This window comes from Meles meles, chromosome 1 (assembly GCF_922984935.1).
Source record: "Meles meles chromosome 1, mMelMel3.1 paternal haplotype, whole genome shotgun sequence".
Lineage (NCBI taxonomy): Eukaryota > Metazoa > Chordata > Mammalia > Carnivora > Mustelidae > Meles > Meles meles.
Genome location: NC_060066.1, coordinates 162,771,354 through 162,790,203, shown reverse-complemented (window position 1 = coordinate 162,790,203; position 18,850 = coordinate 162,771,354). Strand labels below are relative to the sequence as shown.

Below are 18,850 nucleotides of genomic sequence, written 5' to 3'. Positions count from 1 at the left end.
TATAGCCAATTCTAAAACAAAAGGAAATGACGAACAAACAAAATAACCCACAGAGCATTCAAAGCAAATGGACCATGACAGCCCATCATTCCCATCATTGTTAAAAATATTTACACTGGAGGTGTTGGGTGGCTTAGTGGGTTAAGCCTCTGCCTTCAGCTCAGGTCATGATCTCAGGGTCCTGGGATCAAGCCCTGCACCGGGCTCTCTGCTCAGCAGGGAGCCTGCTTGTCTCTCTCCCTTTGCCTGCCACTCTGCTTGCTTGTACTTTCTATCGCTCTGTCAAATAAATAAATAAAATCTTTAAAATATATATTTACAGTATTTTTAAAGGAGATAATAATTTTTTACATAAAGCATTTCCCTTAATTATCCTCCAAATTCAGATTATTTCGAACTTTGGTTTTTGTGAGTAATCCTATACTTGTAATTCCTTCGGCATCCAACCTGATTTCTTAAATGGTCCCTAAAATTAATCTCTTCCACTTTTTGAGCTGTCATTCTCATTCCCTTTGGTTTATAATGAATCTAAATGCATATTTACCTCATATTTTTTAAATCAAATTACAGTTCAAGTTCGTCCTGCTTGTTCCCCGTAGTAGTTTCAGTACCTCCTTCCCTTCTGAGGGGCACCCGCTTCAAGAATATAGCGTGTATTTTTCCAGTGTGTGCTTTTATACTTCCCTACACCTGCGTATGTGCAGCTATGACCAGTGAACAAAAACACTTTGGGTTATAATGAATGTGAACCTGACTTCCATAATTATTCAAAAGTTATCTTTGTTCTCAACATTGTTTTCTGAGATCGCTCCATGTGGATACAGTTAACACAGTTTACCCATGTGGACTGGCCTGTGGTGGTCCATCCTATAAATATATCACAATTAATATGTCTATCCCCCTACTGATGGATATCTAAGCTATTTAAAAGCTTTTTTCTATTTATCGCAATGCTGCAGAAATCAGGATCGTATATATCTCTGTGTTCTCGGGAGCTATATCGGTCCCATTATTTTAAAAAGTAAGTTTTTGCATTACCAGATGACCAGTGTGCATGGTTTACTGGTGAAATAGTATGGAAGAAGATTTATTCAAAATACATTGTCCTCCTCTACCCCTAGCTACCCTTAGTCTTGCTCTCTGAATGCCATTACTTCAAACTGGTTTGCTTTTAATTTCTCTGGGAGGTCATCTTTATATTTCTAAAAATAATATGTTTATACCACTGTGAAATGTAGTCATCATATATTGATTTCTGGCAATAATGAAGATTTACACATACACTTAACTTTTCCTGCCCTTCTCCTTTCCCCACAGTCCTACCACATACTATTTTGTCACTTTCATCAATTTTTTCAGTAATTACTCTGCAACCTCAGAAAAATCTTCTTAGAGTACATTTATTTCCATCAAATAGAGACTACTTCTTGGAGCTCCCGTCCTTCCCCCTTTGTAAAAATAAAATAAAGACATTGGCGCTCTTGCCTTCCCCTCCATTTCCCCCTCCACTTCCCAATCTGTAAATATAACTCTGTGTGTTAAGTCAGGATTGGTAGCATGTTTTGTGCTATAATTGTTTAAAAAACAGAAAGTCAACAAACTGCATTTACACTGCTATGAATATGTAAATACTGTTATTTGCAGAATAAGTAATAGAGTGGTGAAACTCTTGGGAGTTCTAATGTCACAGGAGAATCTATTTTTTTTAAAGATATTAGAAATATTTCACCTGTTGGTCAAAATTGTGCCAAATTTTAGTTGGCTTCATTTTTAGTTCTTATGGGTTGTCGTTGTTGCTTTTTCTAGAGTTTCTAATTGCTTCCTTGAAAGTTTTTTGTGTTGCTATCACATAAGCTTCTTCACTGGATACCTTTTCCCAGTGTCAGAGCACTGACCCTGGAAACCTGGATGGGGCCTTTTCTAAAATTTCTATATGCCATCACTCGATTTTCCTTAACCGGTTTCTATTGACTGCTGCTTCCTAAATTCCTTTTCTTCTTCTTTCTTGATGAACTACATCCTTACATAACCTCCTCAGAAAGGTTTTTTGTGAGGTCAGAGTCTCTGCATGCCTGAAATTCTTCTTATGGTGCCTTCATTGATTGCTGGTTTGGTGGAATATCAGTTTCTGGGTTGGACAAGTCTTTCCAGTTGAACTTTGAAACGATTCCTTTCTCATCACCTAGCACACAGTTTTGCTTCCAAGAAGCCAGATGCCATTCTGATTTTTATTCCTCACTGATTGCTTACAATTTTCTTGCATTTAAAATATTCTCTCCATTTTAAAGAAGTATTTGTTTATTTGAGTGAGAGAGAGAGAGAGAGCATGAGCAGTGGGGAGGGACAGTGGGAGAAGGGAAAAGCAAACTTCCGCTGAGCAAGGAACCCAGTGTCAGACTGATCCCAGGACCCCAGGTCATGACCTGAGCTGAAGGCAGACACTTAACCAACTGAGCCACCCAGGCATCCACAAAATATTCTCTCCATTTTCAATGTTCTAAAATTTCAGTGGTGGGTCTAGGGACGTTCTTTTTCATTTAACTCAGTCACCATTTGAAGACAATTTCAATTCCATGACTGATCATATCCAAGAAATTATGTTATTTCTTTGCTGATTTCCTCTCCTCCTGTTTCTTTTGTTCTCTCTTTCTAGAATTTGTATCAGTTAGATGTTAAACCGTCAGCATGGTCTTCTGTATGTCTTATCTCTATGTTCTTTTTTGTTTTTTGTTTTATATTTGAGACTTTGCAATATGCATTTTTATTTACAAATATATTTATAAATTTGCAAGGTTTTTTTTTTTTTCAAAATAATTTGTTCTGGTGTTATGCATACAACATTTTCTTAAATCTTACTAGAAATACGAATTAAAGGATCATAGTTTTAAAAATTCTCTTTTTTCCTAGTCTCTGAATTTTCTTTGTATTAGGATTATGTTTTCTTTTTATCTTGGCTTTTCTTTTTTTTTTCTTTTATCTCCAACTTTCCCCAAATATCTAGTAATTCTTTGTTTTCCTTTAATATTTTAGAATAAACAGTAGATGAGCTGACTGGGAGCCCGGTGCATATAGGCAGGAGTTATTGCTTGGTTGTATAGACAGGGCTCTGGCTAGATGAGGAAAAATGTACTCACAGGCACTAATACTTCCTAGCTGCTTGGTAACTCCCAGGATAGGTCCTTAGTTGATTTTGAAAAACAAAACCTCAATTTGGGTGTGGAAGGTAGTTCTAATATGAAGGATTTTCTGTGTATAGCAGAGTAATGGAAGAGCCCCATTCCACGTGCATAGTTTCTGTTTTCAGTCTCGGGTCTCTTCCTGTGTTCTCACCTGCCTTTTCTTCCTTCCCTCACCATGCCTACTGTATTCAGCTGGGCAGACAGGCTTTCTCTTCAGCCACAGCCCACTCTACAAGTACTTTGGTCTGTAGCTTCCTTTGCTAATCCTCTTTGGTTTACATTCTTCCAGTCATTTTCCATCTCCTAGACATGCATTCAGAATCTTTTTTTTTTTTTTAAGATTTTATTTATTTATTTGACAGAGAGAGAGAGAGAGAGAGAGAGAGAGACAGCGAGAGCGGGAACACAAGCAGGGGGAGTGGGAGAGGGAGAAGCAGGCTTCCCGCAGAGCAGGGAGTCTGATGGGGGACTTGATCCCAGGACCCTGGGATCATGACCTGAGCCGAAGGCAGAGGCTTTAACCCACTGAGCCACCCAGGCACCCCTGTGTACTTTCCTTCTAACAGAGTCTCTTTAGAGATAAGAAAGCAACACGTTCAGCTTGCCATCTTGAACCATCTTGAACCCCTCTACACCCTTCCTCTTGATACTTTAAAACTCAGAATCGTAAAAAAATAAAAAAGAAAAGAAAAATAAATATAGAAATCAGAATCCAAAAAAAAGGGGGGGGGCTGAATTCTTGTAGGAAAATGCAGTGATGTAATAGACTTCCTTTTCTTCTAATTCAAATTTCATGGTGTTTAAAACCCTGCCACTAATTTGGTTTTTTTCTTTTTTCTTTAGCATTTTTGCCTAATCTGTTATTTTCTTCCTCTAAGTCTAAATCATCTATAATTTTTTTTGGATGATGGGGGCGTCTAACCCTGCTTCTTTGTTGTCTACGTCGATGTCCATTTTCACAAGCGCACACTCCAGTTAATAACCTACCTCAGGAGTGTGAAAGCTAAAACCAAATGGATTTTTGCCATGTGATCCAAAGACTGTCCATGATTCCACAGTCTGCTCTATGCCTCCAAAGCAGCTGAGCAACCTGCAGGTTCCCAGAACACCAATCTCACAGATCTGGGGCAGAACACCCCTGAAAAATGCTTGAATGGTCTTGCAGAAGTGGATAGAATTGGTGCAGTTTTGAGTGGGAAGTTCTCTTTAGAAGTGCATTATTTGGCTTAGAAGTGTGTATCTCACTCCCCTAAATTAGGACTTCCGTTTTGTTTATTTTTATATTCTTAATATTTATGATAAGCCCGTGGGTTCTTAAGAACCAGAAGAGAGTATTAGTCAGCTGAAATCTATCACAGCAGTACTAAAAGCAAAACCAAGAACATGTTTTCCTGCCAATTTGCATTTAGGATGTCTTTCCATCCTTCCGTGGTTTTATAGAAAGATGGTTGGGCTGGAAAAAATTAAAGAACAAGCCCGGGTGCTCACTCTGCTCTAATTAGCTCTGCAACGTTAAGCCCCACTTGCTTTGTTTTTTAAAAAAAGGAAGCACATGGACCAGATGGTTTCTTAGATTTTTTTTTCTAGATTAGAAAAATCATGATAATGATCTGTCATTGTCTTCTTCACTGTTTTAGCTCTTTTCTCTCTTAATTTTGAAATTTTTGCTTTTACTGTTCTTTTTTACTCTTTCTTGTTTCAATACTTCTCTCCAGTACTTCTGTTGCTCCCCATTTCCTCCTTTTTATTTTTCCAGCTCTTTGGGGTTTTTTCTCCTTATTCTGTTATTCTTCTACAGTTTTTCCTTGTCTGGGGTCACCAAGACTATTTCTAGAGCGTGATGTTAAGGCGTGGTTTATGAAAATAGAAGAGACAACCTCAATTCAAAAGTTTACTCTTCTCTAAAAAGATGTATTAGTCTAGTATAACAGAAGAATTCATAGTCCAGAAGCCATGCCTGACAGAAAATGTTTTTGAAATTTTCATCTTTTGCTTTGTGAGTGATTTTTTATTTTGCTTTCTTATTTTGTTTTATTTTATCTAAACAGAGAACGGACATTCTTTGAAGTCTAATCATGATCACTACAGATGAATCCAATGTACCACCTTCCCAACATTCTGTAGAGTATTAGAAGATTTTTACATTTTGAAGAAGGGGAGACAAATCTAAAAAATATTTGGTTGAACTATTGAGAACTAAAGTATGGTGGATGATGTTGATACAGAACTTTAAATAGAAGGGTAAATTTGGGGTCAAGAGATAGGTCTGAGTCCAATTCAGTTTGAATGTATGATTACTTTTTGGGTCACCTAAAGTTTAAAAAGTAATATTCCTGGTATCCAGCTTTTGATTTATCATTTGTGTGGTCATAAAACATTAAAAGCTATGACTGTTCTAACCACATATCTATTCAATATCATCAGTCAGGTAGTAGACAATGTTGTAATTAGGTGAAAACTGTAGCTTCTGACACATAACTTTGCAAACACAATGAATCTAATTACAAGATAAAGTGAAACTATCTAGTTTATATTTTTATGTCCCAAATTTTCCATTTTGTATTCTTTTATAGACACGTGAGCTTATAAATGGACCCATGTGTGTGTTCTTTCAACTGTCTTGTAGTTTTTATGTCTGTCTAATTTGGGTCAATCTGGAAATTCCCACCTTCAGTAATCTTGGAAATGACTTGGGCACTAACTTTGATTTCAGTTCAGGGAAAGCCAGAAGTTAGGGTGTGTGCTGGTCAGAGGCCAGTGGAAGTTATAGTTCATATCAGGATGACTTGACATATCCAGGTGAGACTGACCAGATGAGAAAAACACATCAGTCTCCAATTCAGCCTCTTTGTGAAATTCTTGCCTACATTCAATTTATTTGCACCGAACCACCCAAAGCTTTTGGCAGAGAGGTACACAGTGATGCAAAAGGGAGCTTTTACAAATAGTTCATGGCAAAGACAGGACTCTTCTTCCTGAAAAAATACCTTGCTGTTTCTATGATATCAGCATATTAAGTGTGTTATGTTGCTCACATTCAAAATAAACCAAACCTTCTGTTTGAAAAACCTAAATAATATTCAAATTTAGGAAATATATTGATCCCTTACATTTAGATTTCATTCATAGTTTTATCTGGCTATGAAACAACACTAAAAATATGGAAGAATATGTCCTTTCCCCCCCTTCATTGACTTTTAATTGATATCACTGGAACATAAAATCTAAGTGTGAGATTATGAAAGGATATTCTTTCATTCCTACCAGCTGAATACATATTTTTTATGTTCCCAGACCATTCTAAACTCTTGAAAAATTAGATGCATATAATGATTGAAGTGATTTTTTAATAAACATACTATTAATATAGGTTTATGACCCATTGATAAAATATGCATCAATAATATATGAGTATGTGACTTCTTATTAATTATTAGTGAAATCTTCCATCTGAATGCATTTGAAGACACGGACATTATTCAGTTACCGATTATAAAGTTTAGAGAGCATGTAGTATGCCAAAGACACCATCTGAGGAGCATATGTGAGTTTGTGTGCTATTAGCTATTGGTGTGTATATTTTCTTTTCATATTGACAGCATGTAGAGCCTTTATTTGGTGATCTTAATTTCTAGGTTCATTTGAATTTTAAGTAATTCAAGACATATATAGTAGTAAGTTTAAGAAAAAGCAAAATGAGCAAGTAAATATTTGAAGGAAATCATAAATCTAATGAGAGATTTATATCAGAAAGAGGAAAGGCATAGGAAGTTTTCATACATTATGTTCATAGAATAACAGAAGAGGTTGTATTAACATGGTGTCTGTCATTATGCAGTATTTTAATATCTATATAAGTCTATTCCATTTTTATTATATTTAGTGTTTGGTATATTTATTCTTTTATAGTTATAATCACCAATATGTTTCCTTTAAGAGTTTAAAACTATGCTAATGAATTATGCTTTTATATGGAATATATTTGCCATTATGAAGAACAGTTGGGGAAATTGTTATTTCAGGCAATAAATTTGAATTCATTCTAGTGGTTTAAAAATTGTAAAATTCAGAAGTTCAACCATATGTATATGTCCTAGGAATTGAACCATATTTTCAGTAGCTCTTCATTTAGTTGCATTAATTTTTCAGTCTGATGTGTCCATGGTATTCCTTATTTTGCATTTATTTTTTCAGTATGTTTACATTGTATGAGTTGAGCTTTTTATACACAGATTCTTTATTTGTGGCTGCGTAGCAGGACTTTTTGTTGTGATGTAACCAGCATTCTTATAAAAGATACGATGTGCATTTGTTTTGCGTCTTTGTCTTCATTCCACATGTTCCACAGTATGTGCTTTCATTTGAAACCATTTAAAAAGAATAGTGATTTAAGAGTCTGTGATCATATCTTTCACCATCACCGTTTTCAACAAATTGGTATTAGTTCTTCTTTCCTGAAAGTCTTAAACAGATTTTCAGTATGAAGTAAGGTAGAACTCTTAACAGTCACAAATAGTTTACCCTCGTACCACATCTTATGTCATGGAGTAGTTATTTTAACTGTCTTTGGACTAGTTGGTTTGCTCATTTGACTTTATTTGAATTCCTTTTTTTTTTTTTATTGGAGGTTTAAATTTTCAGTTTGTGGAAATCTAATTTGCTGTAAAATATTGGAATTCTTCAGAATACAGCCCTTTTTAATTAAAATAACCAATCTTTATTGAGAGCTAAGCACTTTCAGACACTCTGTAATTTATTCCTCACCACAATGCCAGGAAGTAAATACTGAACGTATTTTTACAGATGAAGAGACTAAAGGGTAAAGAGGTTAATGTACTTGTCCATGGTCATAGAAGGGCTCAAACCAAAGTCTGTCTCATCCCACTTTTAAACCATCTTCTGCTGACTCTCCCTTGTGATTTTTGACATATTCATTTTCAGTCCAAAAAAAAAAAAACAAAACAAAACCTAGTTAATTTGTGGTTGACTTACGTCCTTTAGTAGTAACCTTTCACACTTTCATTTCTGCAATGATGTCATAATGAAGCAAAAAAAAAATTTAATACAATTGAGCATTAAAATGTGTCTTTTCTTTTAGCCAGAAACATTTGAGCATCTTTTTATCAAGCATACAGAATCAGTGATATTTGGTCCTCTTCTTTTGGAGCCTGAAACCATTTCAGAAGATATCAGTGTTGACACATCATGGAAGAATAAAGATGAGATGGTACCAACCACTATGGTCTCTGTACTTTTGACAACTCCGGATCTTGAAAAGGGTTCTGTTTGTATCCGTGACCAGCACAGCAGTGCTAACTCCTCTGAGCTGGAGAGCACCGTGATAGCCCGTGAGGATGAAAGCAGGAGGCAGCCCTCTGTTAGATATGCCACCCTCCTCGGCAGCTCTAAATCAAGTGAAATTGATGAAGAGCAAGGGCTTATAAACAGCTCAGTCAGCAAATGCTTCTCTAGCAAAAATTCCCCACCAAAGGGTTCTTTTTCCAACAGCTCATGGGAGATAGAAACCCAAGCATTTTTTATATTATCAGATCAGCATCCCAATATAATTTCACCACACCTCCCATTCTCAGAAGGATTGGACGAACTTTTGAAACTCGAGGGAAATTTCCCTGAAGAAAATAATGGTGAAAGGTCTGTCTATTATTTAGGGGTCACCTCAATCAAAAAAAGGGAGACTGGTGTGTTTTTGACTGACGAGTCCCAGGTGTCGTGTCCATTCCCAGCCCACTGTTTATTCACGGACATCAGAATCCTCCAGGACAGTTGTTCACACCTTGTAGAAAATAACTTCAATTTAGGAACTTCTGGTCAGAAGACTTTTGTATCTTACATGCCTCAGTTTCAGATTTGTTCCACTCAGACTCAGAAAATAATGGAAAACAAAATGTGTGACCTAACTGTCTAATTTCATTCAAGAAGCATCTCAAATTTATGTTAGAATGAATCATGAGAAGTGTAATATATTTCGCTGTGGTTGTGGCTATGGGAGAGGAAAGAAAACCGTCAAAATTGGAAATGATTGTCCCCAAGTCAGTGGTATCTGTCCTCACTCAGTAAGGTTGACAAAAACTATGAGACACCCTTCAAGAGCCTGGCAATGTAGACTGACTCTTCTAATTCCATTAACCAGCTACACTGAGAAGGTTTCCAATGGCTTGTTTCTAGTTTTTTAAAAGCTTTTTAAAAGGCTAGAAACAAGCCCAACAGATATCACATTTGGGAACAGAGACCTGTGTAGAAAGAGCTAATCTTCTCAGTTACACCTAAGTTTTAAAGAAGACGTCAAATTGATAGTTGTGAGATATAACTTGCTTCAAGGGTGTCGTTGTTTTACCTTTTTACCTTGAGTTGTCTTTGCTTTCTACCGATTCGCGCACACACCCGTTTGTACCTAAGAGGCATCCTCATACATTTTTAAAGAATGTGATGTATTTGTATTTTGTGCTACTTGACTGTGTGATTTTAAGGTTTTGCAATTTAACAAACTTGTCTTGAGAACTTACTCTGTGGTAGGCATTCCATTAAATGTTGCAGATAAATAGCCGATTTAGCTCTGGCCTAGGGAATATACTTCTGAAGACTGACAAGTAAGCCAATCTTTATGTGTCAAATCTAAGATATGTACCATTGAATGAAACTATCTATTAGAATGGCAATACCCACAACCAATATTTTGATGACAACAAAAGCACTTTTGAAGACATAATGTCTGTCTCAACTCTTCTCTATAAAAGATGTCACAAATGGTCACTTTCGGATTCAGTTCGATTGCTACGTGTTATTGTATCTCACTCCAGAATCACTGCCTTCTCTGATTCCCATTTGCTTGTGTGCTATTTTTTTTCTCACTTACAGAGCACTCTCTCTCATATAATCAACCACTGTATTAAATCTTCCCATACTTTAGCTCAACTAATTATTAAAGTAATCATATGAGACACGTTCCCCTATAACACCCATTTTAAAGATTAGAAGATTAACTAATTATCCCAAAGTCACAGAGTTAGTGGGTGATGGAACCAAGATTCAGATTTAAATTCAGATCTTTTAATGCTAGTGACTGTGTTTGAAACCTAAACCTTACATTGCCATTCATTAAAAAAATGGGTTGTAATCAAGTAAAATTTATTAAGTGGAAATAGAACGTGGGATGAAAATTAAGTGAGAATTTCACAGATGTTGTTTTTGCCCTTAAAGACTTTAATATTTATTGTTGGTTTCAGTTTCTAGTATGACAACAAAACTCAAAGCATATTGAGCAACAAACTAAATTAAGAAACCTGCAGAGATCGATGTTGAATGGCAATAATTAAGAAAGTCAAGATGATCGGTATGATCAAAACAAATACTTCAGTCTTTGCAAATATGCCTATTGGTTGTTAAACATCCCCAGTTTCATACTTAGCCTGAGAGAGGATCCTGCTGATTTTACTGTTACCCAAAAGAAAATCCTGCTCTCTATCGCTATGCTAACTGAGGCCCTATGAAATGAACAGTTCTAGACAATGACAAAGATCTCAGACCCCAACCAACAGGTGTTTTTTCACACTTCATGATCATTTGCCAGTTAGAAACCAATAAAGCTGTTTCTTATCATAGGCATCATTGAGGTAGCTTGGGATCTCATACTCCGCTAATGACTCTCACCAGAGAAAGGTAGAGGGCTCCTATCAACTCACTGAATAATTAGTATGGAATGAAAGCCTTAGTTCCGTACAAAGATAAATTGAAAGAATATTTTTCTTCACTGATGTTTTAAGTGGTCCACAGACTCAGAAACAGAGGAAATTATTGCATGTATGGAAGCTCTGGTCAAATTGGCCATCATTTTGAATGCTGCTCATAGAGTATAGACATTTAATTGAGGGTACCATATAGGAGAGACAGAAAAATTACATTTTGCTCCAGTCTGCACATGGTTAGATATTAAACACTGGGCATGTTCACTGAGACACAACATTTTCTTGAGGTCTGGGACCTATAACTGTGGGGAAGAGAAACTGATAGAGGTTCCAATCAGCCCAAGATTTCACCCTGCTATATGTACGCGGTAGTGAATTCAGAAGTCCCAGGACCACTGTTGCACTGTAGGTCTGTGTGAAAAGAATTTAGTAACAGCACATTAAGTTGAGAGCATGCCAGCATCCTGGCACAGCTTGATTTCCTAAAGACAAGTGAAAACATCTCAAATATCAATATGCCAAGGGAGTTTCTTTCACGGAGAAGGCTAAAGCGGTACAGTTTGGCCTATTGGTATGTATAGATTTAGTTCTTTTCTATAGTCAATGTGTTAGTGCTCTGATTTTCACTTTTGAAAGTTTGTTTCACTCTATGTATTACTATATATTATTGGGTCTTTGTGAAAGTTATCTGTTATTAAATAGTGGGTTTTCATTAAAATTTAGAATTTTTATACTACAGAAGGTTCAGGTATTCTCCATTTCTTCCCAAAGATTCCTTTAAAAAATGTTAAAGGAGAGAAGAGCTGAAATATGGGTTTGGACTTCAACACTTGGGAAAAATCTGGAATTTTGAGTATTTCATTGAAGGCCTTGAACTGAAAGGCAAGTTACTAGTCAGTCTCTAAACCTGAACTTAATGAAAAGAAACTGAGAAGTTACTAATTTGAGCTAGGGCCGCAAGTTTCAACAGATTGCCTGAAGGTAAATCATTTGTCAGGGTTAATGAGACGATATGTCTCCTAGGTTAAACCCCCAAGAACAAACACGAAGAAATCAAATCAAGGTGAACTTATCAGTAACAGCCGAGGCCTCCTGTTGGAGACCTGGGTTCCCATCTGGAGATAAACTACATCTGGATAAGAGAAATGGGAGCAGATAGTCTTCTATTTTTTAACCTAGTCTCAAGTAGTAAGAAGACTTGGATTATATTCGCAAACCATGGGTGATCCTGGACCTACGATAAGGCTTGATGATGCAGAGCCATGAGCTGCTACCTTCTCTCATCCCTTTCTAATAAAGCCAACTCCCTCTTTCCAAACACCAAACACATGGTCACAACTTCCTCCACAGATTGATACCAGATTCCAAAGCCACTTTGGTTGGCACAGGATCCAAGCTAGGCCATGAGAGCTGTGCCCACAGGGCTCATATGGGGTTGGACAATATGCTGAATGGATCAGGCCATGCTGCAGCCATATGTCACCTAGACGTGATGAAAGAGACCCCCTTCCAAATTCTTTCCTGTAGTTTCTAAAAGACATTTGCTCCACTTTTAAGGGTCATCTCGATAGTTACGGATTTTGACAACCTATTTTTTACTGAAAAAACACGTTCTCAAATTTAAAACACAAGATGAAAATGGTCCACTCTACTATAATGAAAAGAAGCTGCATTTGAGGGTTACCCCAAAAATGTGAAGAAACATTTACGAAAGGAAACTAGAGAAGTCACTAGTTTTATTTTTTCTTGAACAACTAACTTAAACTGGTGAAGCGCTCCCACACTGTATCACAGGGGACCCGCCGAGAATACAAAGATCTGGATGAGAACTGAAATATTTTCCCATGTATTTGTATGAGCATGAAGAAATGGTTTTCATGGTCTTAAACTGAACAAATTATTTTTATACAGTCTATCAGTCAGTGTTTATTTTGGAAAGCTGCTGAAGATGTCTATTTTTCAAAATTTTACCTAAGATGTTTGGCATTGAATTCAATTTTGTGAGGATCTTTGACAGGATATTTTAAATAGTGTTCATTCAAAACCCCTAGAACTAAGAAAGAATTTGGGAAATTATCTAATTTTGTAGTGAAATACCTAGATTGCAGATACTGTACTTTTAAAACTTGTCATTAAGTGTTTGGCATTCAGTGAACATTTTCTCTTTGGTCACAATTGGTACATTAATAAATGCTACAAACACAAGTGTTGAGTGAGATATGATCACCAATTATTTTATAAAATGTAATTATTCTAATTCTCCTTTATGTCCCTAAAGTCATGAAGAAGGAAAGTAAATTATGACTGAATATTTTCATTTTTTATCATCACAGATCATGAGCAATGTCAGAATTTTGAGAAATCAAATGTCCAAATAGAGTTATATGAGTTTAAGTTATTTTAGAATTATTTTATTATTATATGATTACTTTCAGCAAAGTTTTGAAAATACAAAGAAGTAATTGTTGTAGTTCATTTAGTTAATATAAAATTTTTATACATTTATAGCCTTTATATTTTCAAAATACTTATATAATGCCTTTCCTTTGAAAGGAGTTTGAAAACATTTTAGATGCAAGTATCTCCCTTTACTGTTACTGTCTTGGGTATCTACTCAATGCATCACTTCATACCAAATTTTTCTGGCATTATAGCCACCTGTAATGAAAAATTACTCATTTTAAACATCAGGAGCTCTTTAGTTTGATTCTTTACTTCCTTAAGAAATCTTGATTTAGTGATCTGTGAACATTGGTTTTGTCATTTAGGTTTCCAGCAATTTGAGTTTTTAACCCCTTCTTGGGCTAGTATTCAGACACTTTCACTCTCTTGCTTTCTAATATTAAAATGTAAATAGAACAAATACACACAGGAAAAATTTCAAACAGTACAGAGAAATATAAGATAAAAGATCTAAATGTCTTTCCCCACCCAGCCCCCAGTTCCTATTCCCCAGAATAACCTGTTAGTATGATATCACATATCTTTTAAAAAATTTGTTATTGTTGGGATTGTATTCCACCTGCTGTCATAAAATTATCCTTTTCCCTTAATAAATCATATTTCCATATAAACCCATATATACCTATTTTTTGGTAATGGTTTCACAGTGTTCCATTGTATCAAAGTACAATGATTTATGTTAACAGTTTACAATTGGTGAACATTTAAGTTGTTTCAATCTTGTACTATAACGGGCAATACTGAAGTGAACATTCTTGTACATAATTGTCTTGGCATTCTTTTGCAAATCTACTTGTCAGGAATCTTGGTTACAAGTGTAAGAAATCAACTCAAATTGAAGTATCTTTTTGATATTCTAATTTCATCTTGATGAATGAGGTTGAACCTATTTTCATGTTTATAAGCCATTTGTTTTTCTGTGCTTTCATATTCTTTGCTGAATTCTCTTGGGTTATAATTTTAATAATTTCTGATAATTCTTTTTTTACATATGTGATCTTGGTTTTTCTTAATTGAGATGTAATTTATATGCTGTAAAAATACACAAGCCTTCAGTGTATAGCTTAATGAATTTTTACACATTTCCCCCTGAGTGTTTATCCAGGAGTAAAATTGCTGAATGCAGGCTAGATTCTAATTTAGCTTTAATAGATACTGCCAAATAATGGTTGAACTGATTTACACTGCAATCAGTAATGCAGAAGAGTTCTGCCACTTCAACACTGATATTGTCAGCCTTCTGAATTTTAGCCATTCTTAAGGTCGTGGAATAGTTTTTTGTGGTTTTGGTTTGCACCTCTGTAACATGTAATGATTTTGAGTAACATTTAATTAATTCTTCTCCTGCCATTTTTGCTGTTTTGTCATAGATCTTATTTCTAGGTATTTAATAAACATCTAAAGTGTTGTTATATTGTTGCTCTAAGCAGTAAATAGTCTTTAAAATTTGCCCTTTGTAGTGTAGTCTGTTCCTTCCTGCATCTGTGTGTGCTTCCATCTGGGATAATTTCCCTTCATCCTAAAGAAATCTCTTGTCCTGCAGATCAACTGTGACTTCCTTAATAACTATTTTTTTCTGATATTTTGTGCTGTCATTTTGGGGTTCATATTTTTAATTTATTTGGGAATTAATTTTGCTATAAACAGTGATATAATGATCTAGCTTTTATTTTTCCCAAAGGTCTAATCTGTTGTCCCAATGCAATTTGATTCTGGGAGAACAATCCTTTTTCTCAGTCACATAAAATGTCATGTTTATCATTAATTAATTCCCAAGTATATTTGTGCTTATTTCTGGGCTCTCTATTCTTTTGCATTAGTTGCTCAGTCCGTTTTCATCTAGTACTAAGTTTATTAATTACCACCATCTACCCAATATGTTTTAGTATCTGGAGGGCTGGATTCCTCAGCCCTGCTCATTATGCTTCATTGCTATTCTTTCCAGAACAATTTTAGTATCATTAAGTTTTATAAACAATAATTCTGTTGGTATTTCAATTGTAGTTAATATGAAAGTATGTAGCAAAGAGAAAAGTACTGAAAAATGTTGTCAAAACAGTATTTTGTTGCCCAATGTTGCCTATAAATTTAAAAATTGGGGGAAGGAACTGTTACTTGTGTCTTCCAAAAGGAGACAAATAATTCATGTCATATCTGCAATATTAAATTCTTCCCAGAATCCACCTTTGACACTGTGGAGTAGAAATGTGGTAGGTGCTCTAAACTTCATGCTTTCAATGTGGGGTTATGAGTATCATGATTATCCATCCCGCTGTGCCTGTCCAAATCTTTCTTTAGGTATATATAATGATCCTTTTCATTCTTATAAGTGCCCTAGTTTTGACAAACAAAATACGTGGTTATCATATAAAGGACTAGCCCTCTGACAATAATTGTTGCTTTTATCTCTTTAACGTACTAGTGGGTATCAAATTTGTTCAAGTATGGGGTGTTTGGAAATCATGGTGAACTTTAAAGACCATTTAAAGTACTGCTTTAATTCTCCCATTGTAACACCTGAAAACAGCTATCTAGTAGCAATATTTGTATATACGTGTCTCTTTCTCAAAAGTAACATAAAAGCTTTCTTTATCCAGCAATAAGGTATACTAGATGTTCTGAGAAATCTCTCTCAGTATAGCATATCTAAAAATTGGTACGTTAAAAAATCATCTTAATCTATGGCTACGGTGAAGGAAAAAGAAGGAAATTCCAAATAGCTTTGGAATCACCTGATCTCCATGACCTATAGCCTAGTTTTGAAAGGGTAATATGATGGAAGAAAAGGAGTGGGGAGACCTCACAATAGAGGACCTCAGAAGTGAACAAGAAAACCATGCCCAGCAGAGGAAGATTGCTGGGCTTATGTTCCTATCTCAGCCACTACTCTGGACTGAATTGAAAAAATAAAAGATGGGGGGCAGAAAAAGCCACTCAGATTTTTATCCTCAGATTTTCATTCACATGGATTTGGGGCCCAAATTTATACCACTTGTGTGGTCTAGAAAAACACCAACAGAATATTCACTTTCAGGAGCCCCAGATTGGCTGAGTCTTTAAGGTCCACCCCAGCAGATACAAATGGTCTCTGGGGGAATCCACTTTCTGCCTAGACCCAGGAGATCTCAGAGTTCCAAGGAACATATGGTTATTGACAAAGTCACTTACACAAGGACACAGATGCCATTAGTGAGAGTCAGCAGGAACAACAGATGACAGTATCAGAATGACAGAGACTGGAAAACCAAGCCAATATTCTGAGGAAGGTGGAGAAAGAAAATGGAAAAGTTTGGTCCTTAAAGACAATATTGAGCAGCATATCAAAATTTGTGAAACGCAGTTAAGGTACTTAGTCTGTAATATACACAATAATGTGGGTGAATCCAGCCAGACCAAAAAAAAAAAAAAAAAAAAAAGAAAAAAGAAAAAGAAAGAAAGAAAAAGAAAAAGAGTACATGCCAAATGATTTTATTTATTTAAAATTCTAGGAAATTCAAAGTAACTTGCGGTTCAAAAAAGTAGGTTGCAGCTTGCCTGGGGTCTGGAGAGGTAAAAGGAGGGATTGCTGAGGAGCACACTTAAGTCTAAGTTCTTACCCATATAACGCGGAGAAGATGTATACCACCCCTGTAGGGAGAGGATACCAATTCCTGGAGGGAGATGATACCTCCCAGGAAGGAGCCTAGCCACACCTCCTCTGTTTTCTCTTCTCCCATCTGACTAGGGGAATCCAGGATAACCAACTCCCTAAAATTTAGGAAGAAGTAAGGGCCTCGAGGATAATGGAGCACACATTAAATCCTGAACGGTCAAATGAAGTGAGTTGAGTGTGTCCCTTGAACTTTCCCCAGACTTATATGAGAAGATACACTTGTCTCCTTTAAGACATCCAATTATCATTGGCTGTTTTTGTTAGAGCTGTTCATTTTCATTATATCTGTTCAATGTTTATTTTTTTGAAATTTCAACATGTTTTCTTTTTAAAGTTATTTAAGAGAGAGTAAGAAGGAGCATGAGCACTAGCAGAGGGAGGGGGAGGGGCAGAGGGAGAAGCAGACTCCCCACTGAGCAGGGAGCCCAACAAGGGTCTTGATCCCAGGACCCTGAGATCCCACCCTTCATCATAGCCCCCTCAACATCTTTTTCTTTCTTTTTTTTTTTAAAGATTTTATTTATTTATTTGACACAGAGAGATCACAAGTAGATAGAGAGGCAGGCAGAGAGAAAGAGAAAGGGAAGCAGGCTCCCTGCTGAGCAGAGAGCCCGATGCGGGACTCAATCCCAGGACCCTGAGATCATGACCCGAGCCAAAGGCAGCGGCTTAACCCACTGAGCCACCCAGGCGCCCCTCAACATCTATTTCTAATGTAACTTTTTAGTAATCATATTATATTCTGTACCAGATAATACCAATATTTGAAGTCTCAGTTCTCCTAATTGATTATTTCTGCTAGTTCTAACTCATAATGACTTCTTTACTCTTATGTATATTTTTTAAATTATGGGTTTTTAAATTATAGAATCAGTTGGCTGGACTTCATTTTTGGAAACTTTAAAAGATCTGAGTTATGGATGCTTTCTTTAGAGTGGATTTGCATATTCTTCTCTCTAGCACCAGGGGTCCAACCAATCTTCTAGAACTTTAATTTCTCAGCTTGTAGTTTCACCCACCATATTGTAAATACAAATTTGAATCCCAGTTCCATGTTCTCATGGGGAGAGTTATTAAAGCTTCATATTTTTTTTTCCTTTACCCAGAGATGTAGGTGATATAGGACAAATTTTTACGTTAGTTTCCCTGGACAGAAAGAGGGTTGGAGCTTTGCCTGAAGCTCTCAGGTTTAGCTCCTACCATTTGTAGTGACAAAGCCCCATTTCCCACTTATGTGTAAGCATCAACTATTTGGCTCAGGGATAGGGTTGTCAGATGAAATACACACCACCTAGTTATATTCGACTTTCAGATAAACAATGAATAACTTTTTTTATTACAAATATGTCCTGGGAAATATACATTTTTCACTTGAAACTCAAGTGAATATTAGCTGGGTGTTCTATAGTTTTATTTTCTGAATTTATTATCTGAATTTTGGTTTTCATATCTTTCTGGTTTCCGTTCCTGTTCAAGATTTTTGACCTTGAATATTTCATTAACTTTTCATTGAGTGGTAGATGTTTTGCCGTTGGATGTCTGTCTTTTTGAGAATATCTAGTCTACCCACGTTATGCTTAAGGTATATAGATAGATTTGGGTTGTACTTTATTCGGTCTTCAACCCCATCTTCTACTTTAAGATGTTGCATTTTTCTGAGTGAGGTAAACTCTTCTGATTTCAGAGGATATTTATGTCAATTTAAAGAAAGAAGTGTTTATTTCCAGCAAATAACCTTATCCAGCTAGATCTTCTATGGTATGTTGCCCTATAATCTGGGAATAATGAAGTTGCAACAGTCACTTTATCAGCCTGTTTCAAATCTAATACACACCTCCCAAACTTAAGAAAGT

At 36.0% G+C, this 18,850-nt stretch overlaps 1 protein-coding gene across 4 annotated transcripts in view; it reads left to right on the top strand.

Moving 5' to 3' along the window:
• LEPR (leptin receptor) overlaps positions 1 to 9,105 on the top strand; it is an 89,061-nt gene extending 79,956 nt beyond the window's left edge. For 3 of the 4 annotated variants that reach the window (XM_045979971.1, XM_045979953.1, XM_045979962.1), the window contains one exon: positions 8,278 to 9,105. In XM_045979971.1, coding sequence (XP_045835927.1) covers positions 8,278 to 9,105 — 828 coding nt within the window. Of the gene's footprint in view, positions 1 to 5,227; positions 7,482 to 8,277 lie in introns of those variants that run through there. The other variant, XM_045979979.1, reaches the window with a different exon arrangement.
• Positions 9,106 to 18,850: the final 9,745 nt, after the last annotated feature.